Here is a 9,486-nt window from a genome sequence, read left to right on the forward strand (position 1 = left end):
ATTTCATGTGCCTTTATATTTTAGCTATTAGTCCAGAAACTTGTCATATATTTTTATGTTTGCTTGAACTATGTCACAACACATAACTTTCCAATATATGATTATTTTAACAGCGTTATTCAACCAAGCAGTGCCAATTTCCTTGAACGGTAAGAGAAAGTTTTCTAATATCTGGAAGCACAAATTGTATGTATCTGTGTATACAGGGGTTTATGCATGTATCCCGTGCTGCTGACTGGAAAGTTTATAAGAAAGATCATGTATTATAGAAATCTACACTTGAAACCTATATAATCTTATTAACCAATCTCACCCCAATAACTGTAATAAAAAGAAAATGTAAAAGAAAATGAATTCTGGTCCACAATTCATTATTCCATTTTATTTTATTTATTTATTTTAAAATATATTTCTCTATCCACTGAGCCAAACCAGTCAGGGCCAATACTGCTTTTTAAATTTTATTTTATTTTTTACAATGAAGGAGTAATTTTAAAAAGTAGAAAACATAGTTTTGGCATATCTATCTATAAATATAGACATATGTCAGTGGGTATGACCATAATGGTCTAATATTTAGAATTGTAGAGTTAGAATAAAAAAAAATATTTACTCTGCCTCAAAAAAAAATCTAATATAATATTTAGACATGTGCAGAATTAATAACATATTCTCGCTTTCTAGAAAGTTACTGTGGCCCATGTCCTAAAAACTGGCTATGTTATGGAAACAACTGCTACAAATTTTTTAATGAGAGCAAGAACTGGTTTCAGAGCCAAGCTTCCTGCATGACTCAAAATTCTAGTCTCCTGAAGATATACAGCCAAGAGGACCAGGTGAAGTATTGTTTTAACTCATCTGCCTATATTGAGTCCTACCATATGTGGCAACTCTCTGGAATATGAACCTGATATATAATAGAGGCACAAGGCTCTGACACATCAACTCCATATTCTTCTGTATTAAAAATAAAAAATCACAAAAATTGCAGGAATTATATAGTATATGTGTTGTTGAAGTTGGAATTCTGAAAGAGGACAGAATGCAGTTTCCTCAACTGTGGGGAAAATGATTAAATGATCATAGCCTTGTATTTAATACTATTCTTAGAATTGACTTTATTTGTGATTTCCAATAGGATATCTTTAAATTGCTAAAGTCCTACCATTGGATGGGACTGAAAAAGAATTCTACAAACGGAAACTGGCAGTGGGAAGATGGCTCCATTCTGGCTCACGATCAGTAAGTCTGTACCTACAGTAAGTCTCTAGTTGTGGATTTGCCTCTAAGCTATTCCTGTGATCACTGAACCACCACATTCTCCTTACCACAATGCCAGGACATCCCATATGCCAGTGGTGTGCGAACTGCGGCTCGCGAGGCACATGCAGCTCTTTGGCCCCTTGAGTGTGGCTCTTCCACAAAATACCGACTTCTGCGCATAGGCGATGAAGTTTTAATCTCACTGTATGTGCATGTCTGCACGTGGTATTTTGTGGTAGAGCCACACTCTAGGGGCCAAAGAGCTGCATGTGGCTCACCAGCTGCAGTTTATCGACTACTGCCATATGCTAATAGAGTCAGTCCAAAACTGCCATATGCTAATGGAGTCAGGCCTAGATTTAGTACATTGGGAAGCAGCCAGTAACCATAAAAATGAGTAAAATTAAGTGTTTTCTATGTGCTAAATACTGTGCAAGCTACTTGCTATGAACATATGTGTGCAAGTCATTGTATGAGCAGAGGCTCTTTTTTTTTCTTGCATAAATACATAGGAGAGAAACAGATGGATCTTATAATAAATACTAGAGGTCCGGTGCACAAAACTTTGTGCACTTGGCGGAGTCCCTCAGCCCAGCCTGTGCCCTCTCACAGTCTGGGACCCCTCAGGGGATGTCCACCTGCTGGCTTAGGTCCGCTCCCAGGGAGATCAGGCTGAAGCTGGCAGCCAGACATCCCTCTGGCAGCATGGGAGCCCTTCGGAGATGTCCACTTGCCATCGGGGAGCAGGCCTAAGCAGCAGTCGGACATCCTTAGCGCTGATGAGGAGGAGGAAAAAAAAATGGGGGATATCCACTTGCCAGGGGGGAGCAGGACTAAGCTGCAGTCAGACATCCTTAGCGCTGCTGAGGAGGCAGGAGAGGCTCCCACCACAACCGCTGTGCTGACAGCTGGCAGCCTGGCTTGTGGCTGAGCAGAGCTCCCCCTGTGGGAGCGCACTGACCACCAGAGGGCAGCTCCTGCATTCAGCGTCTGCACCCTGGTGGCCAGTGTGTCATAGGTGGCCACTCATTCCCAGTTGTTCTGCTGTTAGGGTCAATTTGCATACTACCCTTTTATTATATAGGATAGAGGCCCGGTGCATAGGTGGGGGCCGGCTGGTTTGCCCTGAAGGGTGTCCTGGATCCTGGGGTGCCTGGCCAGCCTGGGTGAGGGGCTGATGGCTATTTGCAGGCTGGCTAAGCCCCCCTACGGGGACCCTAACCCCATGGTGGTGTGGCCAGCCTGGGTGAGCGGCTTAGGGCCGTTTTCAGGCTGCCCTCAACCCCTTCAGGGTGGGGTCCCGCTGGGGTGCCTGACCACTTTGGGTGAGGGGCTGATGGCCGTTTTCAGGCTGGCCACACCCCCCAGCAACCCAAACTCCAGCCTCTCCTTTTTTTTCTTTATCTTTTTTTTCTGGGATCTATTTATCTTCTATAATTGAAACTTTGTAGCCTTGAGCGGAGCAGAGGGCCAGCCAAGGCAGGCGGGAAGCTTCTATCGCCAGGGGCAACCCAAGCCTCCTGATCTCTCCAGCTCCATGGCCAATGCCATCTTTGTGACAGTGTGATAGAGTAATGGTAAATTTGCATATTACTCTTTAATTAGATAGAATATGTTTAACTATTTAAGAGACTGCCAGACTATTATCCAAAAGGCTTGTGCAATTTTACAATCTGATTAGCAGTGTGTGAGACTTAAGAGTTGCTCAACATTTTGGTCAATAATTGTTATGATCAGTTTCTTAAATTTTATCCATTCTAATGTGTATAGTGGTTTGAATTTTGCATTTTCTTCATGACTAATGATATTGAGCATATTTTCTGTGCTAATTTAACATTCATCTTTCAATTTTTTATTTAATTAATTTCTGCTCTGATCTTTATTATCTTCTCACTCAGGGTTAACTTTTCTTTCTCTAGTTTCTTATCACAAAAATTAATATATGGGTTGGATCCATATATTAGATATTTTCTAATCAAAGCATTCATGCTATTAATATTTGAGATGATTTTGCAGCATTCCCACATTTCTGAGCTATTTATTTTCATTTCCATTCATTCCAAAATAGTTCTAAATTCCCTTTTACACTGTTCTCTGATGCATGAAATTTTCAAGTGTTAGTTTATAACATTTGAGAATTTCCCAGAGATATTTGTTATCAATGTCTAATTGCATTTTGATCAAGAAACATACTTTGTCACTTGAATCTACTTGCAATTATTGATATTGGTTTTTATGGATCAGACTCTGGTCTATCTTTTTTTTAATGTTGACTCTATTACAGATGTCCCCCATTTTCTCTCCCTTTTCTTTTCTCCACCCCACCTAGGCCTTCATCACATTATTTTTCATGTCCATCGGTTAAACCTATCTATACTAATAAAAACATAATATGCTAATTAAACTAGACAGCCGAATGACCTTCTGGACATCATTCCAGACATCCATCTGGACTAAGCCAAGGTGGCAGGGGCTGAGGCAGAGGCAGTTAGGGAGGATCAGGCAGCAGGGGAGCAGTTAGGGGCATCAGGCTGGCAGGGGAGCTGTTAGGGTATCATGCAGGCAGAGGCAGTGAGGGATGATGAGACAGGCAGGCAAGTGGATAGGGGTGATCAGGAAGGCAGGCAAGTGTTTAGGCATGATCAGGAAGGCATGCAGTGGGGTCGGAGTGATCAGGCAGGCAGGCATGCAGAGGAGTCAGGGTGATCAGGCACACAGGCAGGAAGAATGATTAGGTGCAATCAGACAGGCAGAGGGGTTAGGGGCAATCAGGCAGGCAGGCAGAATGGTTAGGGGTGAGCAGGCATACAGGCAGAGTGCTTAGGGGCAATCAGGCAGGTAGGCAAGTGGTTGGGGCAATCAGGCAAGCTGGCAGGCAAGACGTTAGGAGACAGCAGTCCCAGATTGAGAGAGGGTGCAGGCCGAACTGAGGGACACCCCCACTCCCCATGCATGAATTTCATGCACCAGGCCTCTATGATGTATATATATATTTCTTTGGTTGATCTCTTGCCATCCTCCCAATCTTTCTGCCCTCTGAGATCTGTTAGTCTGTTCTATTTATCCATACTTCACATTCTATTTCTGAAATTTTGTATGGGTCCCTGTATAACTTAGAATTGATCTGTATGGATGACAAAAAAGAGTTTGTTCTCTGGGACTACTAATAAGATTTTTGTATCATTTTATCTCACTTTTATCCACTCTGCAAGTATAAAAATCCAGTTTGTAAATAAAACAACTAGCATACTAAACTTCTGTTTATGAATGTGACAAATACTGATTGAGTGCTGCTTGATTTCCATAAACTATGCAGAGATAACTACAGAGATGAATAGACCATAACTCTTTTAAAAGATTCACACTTTAGTTAGAAATATAGTTAATAAATAAAGCCCATGTAACCCATATTCTGGCAGAAATGTGATGAGAATGGCATAGGTAAACAAACACAGAAATTAAAAAAACACATGAATACAGTTAGATTAGAAAGAATGAGCTTCTAATGTGCATAGATTGAGACCAACTAAGAGCTGTTACCAAGTATACCTTAATTTTCTTCTCTTATAGTGGCTAGTTGTTTCTGTTTAGACAGAAATAATGATCTCTTCCTTAACAGTCCTTTAGTGGTGTCAACTTCATATGGAAGTAAAATCATCATTCTTTCCTCAAACTTATCTTTCCTACCTGTTCCTGGCAGAAAACAAATCATTATTTATTACATTAACTATATAACTACAAAAATACTGAAATCCTCAAGTAAAATAGATATACATGTATAATTGTGCCTAACCACACAAACACACACACACACACACACACAAACACACACACACACACACACACTTATGTATGTGTGTATATACTGGAGGATTTTATAATAAAATTTTTATAATTTTTAAATTTAAAAAAATTTAAATTTTTAAAAGTAAAATTGCACATATCTGAAGAATATTGTACATTTTTCACAAAACATGACAAGAAATTCTGAATTTATTTCTAACCAAATATTTCTTTAAATACATTTTAAAGCTTTTATTTCACACTAGAAGCCGAGTGCACAAATTTGTGCACCACAGGAAACCCTCAGCCTGGCCTGCAGGATGGGGCTGAAACTGGCTCTGCAACATCCCTGAGGGGTTCCAGATTACAAGAGGGCACAGGTCAGGCCGAGGGACCTCACTGGTGAATAGTCAGGGCTGTGGCAGGACGAAGGAGGTTGGTCAGCTGGGGAGGAACTGCGGGAGGGCTCCAGGGTGTGTCTGGCCCGCCTCGCTTTGTCCTGATTGGCTGGACTCCAGCAGCAAGCTAACCTACCGGTTAGAGCATCTGCCCCCTGGTGGTCAGTACACATCATAGTGAGTGGTGAGTGGCCCTAGCATATCATTAGCATATTATGCTTTGATTGGTTGAACAGTCGACCAGGCACCTGGACACAGCACATTAGGCTTTTATTGTATAGGATGGGTACACATATAAAGAGATTCCAGACTTTCTACATTGACTAATTTCCAGTATATAAAAATAGTAGCACAGCCCTAACTGGTTTGGCTCAGTGGATAGAGAGTCAGCCTGCGGAGTGAAGGGTCCCAGGTTCGATTCCGGTCAAGGGCATGTACCTTGTTTGCGGGGACATCCCCAGTAGGGGTTGTGCAGGAGGCAGCTGATCAATGTTTCTCTTTCATCTATTCCCTCTCCCTTCTTCCTGTAAAAAAATCAATAAAATATATTTTAAAAAATAAAATAAAATAGTAGCACTTAATTTATAATAGAATGCAATTTTTACTTTTATTACCTCAGTTGGTTATATTTTGCTTATCTATAAATTAAAAAGGCCAGGCAAAGTTCTTAAATCTGCTATAATGATATTATTTCAGTACCTATATTTAAGTAAATAGTATTTAATTATTTTTCTGCATTAATGTAATCATGCATGTAATTTGTTCTTCTCTCTAATCTAGAATAACAATGGTTGACATGGCAAACGGAACCTGTGCAGTTTACGGTTCAAGTTTTAAAGGTTACACAGAAAACTGTTTAACTCCAAACATATACATCTGCATGCAAAGGATTGTGTGAAGTTTGTTATTTATAAAATATAAAGGATTTCAAAATAAAAACGCCATTCTCTGACTTTCTTCATGAAGAAAACTTCCAGAAGAAAACGCCACCAATATTTATTAAATATTTTTTCATCTGACATGCCACAAACCTTATACTTGCAGCAAATAAAAACTAACAATTAAATGACATATCTTCTGTAACAATGTTTCATTTATTTTTAAATTATTGAGAGATGAATAAATTCATATTCAATTTTAATAAACTGTTGATAATACCTATGGTAGAACTAAATTTTAAAATACGATTTTATTAAATATTCACACATATTAATCTATTAAGGCTTTTAAAACTTTCAAATACAATACAATTGAAAATTAAATACACTTGGATGAAGGGTATATTGGGTTTATTAAATTTTCTATTTTTGAAGTATTTCTTAAAGTTAAAAATAATCCTGGAAAAGTTTCAATGTTTCCACATCTTTCTATTTTAGTTAATTAAATTTATTAGGGTGACATAGAGCAATACAATTATATAGGTTTCAAGTGTTCAATTCTATGATACATCATCGATATATTGTATTATGTGCCCACCACCCAAAGTCAAATCTTCTTCCATCACATATTTGACCCCCTTTGCCCTTTACTACCCTCCACCCCCCCTTCCTTCTGGTAACCACCATACTGTTGTCTATATCGCTGTGATTTTGTTTGTTTTCAGGTTTGTTCATTTGTTGCTTTTGGTTTTATATCCCGCATATGAGTGATTTAATCTCCATATGTTCTCTTCTTACATATACAATGACCAGGCTCTTCACAATTACCATCAAATAACTGACCATTTTTTATATATTTGCATTGATTAGAGGAAATGTCAGGTTTTGTTAACTGGAGGCTAGAAGAGAAAAGAATTTCTATTTTTACTAAAATTTATTTCATAGATCAAGTCTATTCTTCAAGGTTACTATGCATTAATTGAAATATAAAAGAGCATATATTTCTTTGGCAGATTTAATGTGTAAATAATAAATAATATTTGTTCCATTCAACTCTTAAGGAAGGAAAATGGCAGAGTAAGGAACTCCAAAACACCAGTCAGCAATGGTAAAGCTGACTACAACTGACTCAAAATTTTCAGAGATCTGGAATCTAATAAAAAACAGTGACAAAGAGCAAGTGCTTGCTTAATGAAGAAAAAAGCTTCTATCTTTAGGTAAGAGAGCATTTGTTTCATTCAAAGTAAATGAACCCAGGTCAGTGTGCTCAGTTGGTTAGAGTCCCTGACACCAAAACTTTGTAGGTTCCACTCCTGGTCAGAGGCAGCTGATCCATATATCTCTTCTCTTCTCTTCTCTTCTCTTCTCTTCTCTTCTCTTCTCTTCTCTTCTCTTCTCTTCTCTTCTCTTCTCTTCTCTTCTCTTCTCTTCTCTTCGCTTCTCTTCTCTTCTCTTCTCTTCTCTTCTCTTCTCTTCTCTTCTCTTCTCTTCTCTTCTCTTCTCTTCTCTTCTTCTCTCTTCTCCTCTCTTCTCCTCTCTTTCCTCTCTTCTCTCTTCTCTCTCTCTCTCTCTTTCTCTCATTGATGAGGATTTTTTCTTAAAAGTAACTGATAGAGGGATGCTAAAATTGTTTTTAATCCTGATTATTATCCCCGTGTGCTTGATAAAATAGAATCTTTTATATTTATCTTAATAACATGGTAGGGTGAAAAGAGTACCTCCTATACATTAGCATTTTAATAAGAAAATTGGTGCTATAAGAGCAGTTTTCAAATTTTGTGTCAGGACTCCTTTCAACTATTAAAAATTATTCCAGAGACCCAACTAAATTTTGTTATTTGGAATATATCTATCCAAATTTGTTATACTGAAAATTAATTCTATTATAGTAGAAAAGATTAACTCATTTATATAAACAATACTAAATGCGTGTACATGCCCTAACTTGTTTGGCTCAGTGGATAGAGTGTCTGCCTGCAAACTGAAGGGTCCCATGTTCGATTCCAGTCATGGGCATGTACCTTGGTTGCCGGCACATCCCCAGTAGGGGGTGTGCAGGAGGCAGCTGATGAATGTTTCTCTCTCATCGATGTTTCTAACTCTATCCCTCTCCCACCCTCTCTGTAAAAAAAAAACCATAAAATATATTAATAAATAAATACATACATACACATTTTGTGTTAATATAAAAGTAATTATATTCCTTTCCAAAATAGTGCAACATTGTCATTTTTTTTATATTTTGCAAATTTTTAATTGTCTAGCACAGTGGTCGGCAAACTCATTAATCAAGAGACAAATATCAACAGTACAATGATTGCAATTTATTTTTAGAGCCAAATTTTTGAAACTTAAACTGTATAGGTAGGTACATTGTTATTAACTTAATTAGGGTACTCCTAAGGCTTAGGAAGAGCCACACTCAAGGGGCCAAAGAGCCGCATGTGGCTCGCGAGCCGTGGTTTGCTGACCACTGTGACAAGTGAATTTTTTATTTGCTTCAGTGTTTAATCTTCTTTGATATATTATGTTATAATGTTTCAGAAATACTCCCATTCACTGATGAAGAAATGAAACTGAAAGAGAAAATCACATTTAAATATTATTTTTTTAATTAAATCTTTATTGTTCAGATTATTACAGTTGTTTCTCTTTTTTTCCCCCATGGCTCCCCTCCACCCGGTTCCCACCCCACCCTCTGTCCTTACCTCCCACACTGTCCTCATCCATAGGTGCATGATTTTTTTCCAACCTCTTTCTGCACCCCAAACATCCCTTTCCCTTGATAATTGTCAGTCGACTCCCGTTCTATGCCTTTGATTCTAGTATATTCACCAGTTTATTCTGTTCATCAGATTTTTTATTCAATTGATTTTTAGATTCACTGGTTGATAGATATGCACTTGTTCATAATTTTTATCTTATCTTTTTCTTCTTCTTCCTCTTCTTAAAGAATACCTTTTAGCATTTCATATAATACTGGTTTGGTGGTGCTGAACTCCTTAAGCTTTTTCTTATCTGTGAAGCTCTTCATCTGACCTTCAATTCTGAATGATAACTTTGCTAGGTAAAGTAATCTTGCTTGCAGGTACTTGCTATTCATCACTTTGAATATTTCTTGCCATTCCCTTCTGGACTGCATAGTTTCTGTTGAGATGTCAGCT

At 38.2% G+C, this 9,486-nt stretch overlaps 1 protein-coding gene across 1 annotated transcript in view; it reads left to right on the forward strand.

Annotated features, from left to right (window-relative positions):
* The window catches only part of LOC102758482 (NKG2-D type II integral membrane protein-like), a 15,118-nt gene extending 8,625 nt beyond the window's left edge, over positions 1-6,493 (forward strand). The window contains exons 5-8 of the mRNA XM_006769582.2: positions 114-149; positions 685-836; positions 1,139-1,242; positions 6,225-6,493. Of these exons, the coding sequence (XP_006769645.2) occupies positions 114-149; positions 685-836; positions 1,139-1,242; positions 6,225-6,342 (410 nt within the window). The 3' untranslated portion in view covers positions 6,343-6,493. The remainder of the gene's footprint in view (positions 1-113; positions 150-684; positions 837-1,138; positions 1,243-6,224) is intronic.
* Positions 6,494-9,486: the final 2,993 nt, after the last annotated feature.

This window comes from Myotis davidii, unplaced genomic scaffold (genome assembly GCF_000327345.1).
Source record: "Myotis davidii unplaced genomic scaffold, ASM32734v1 scaffold2864, whole genome shotgun sequence".
NCBI lineage: Eukaryota > Metazoa > Chordata > Mammalia > Chiroptera > Vespertilionidae > Myotis > Myotis davidii.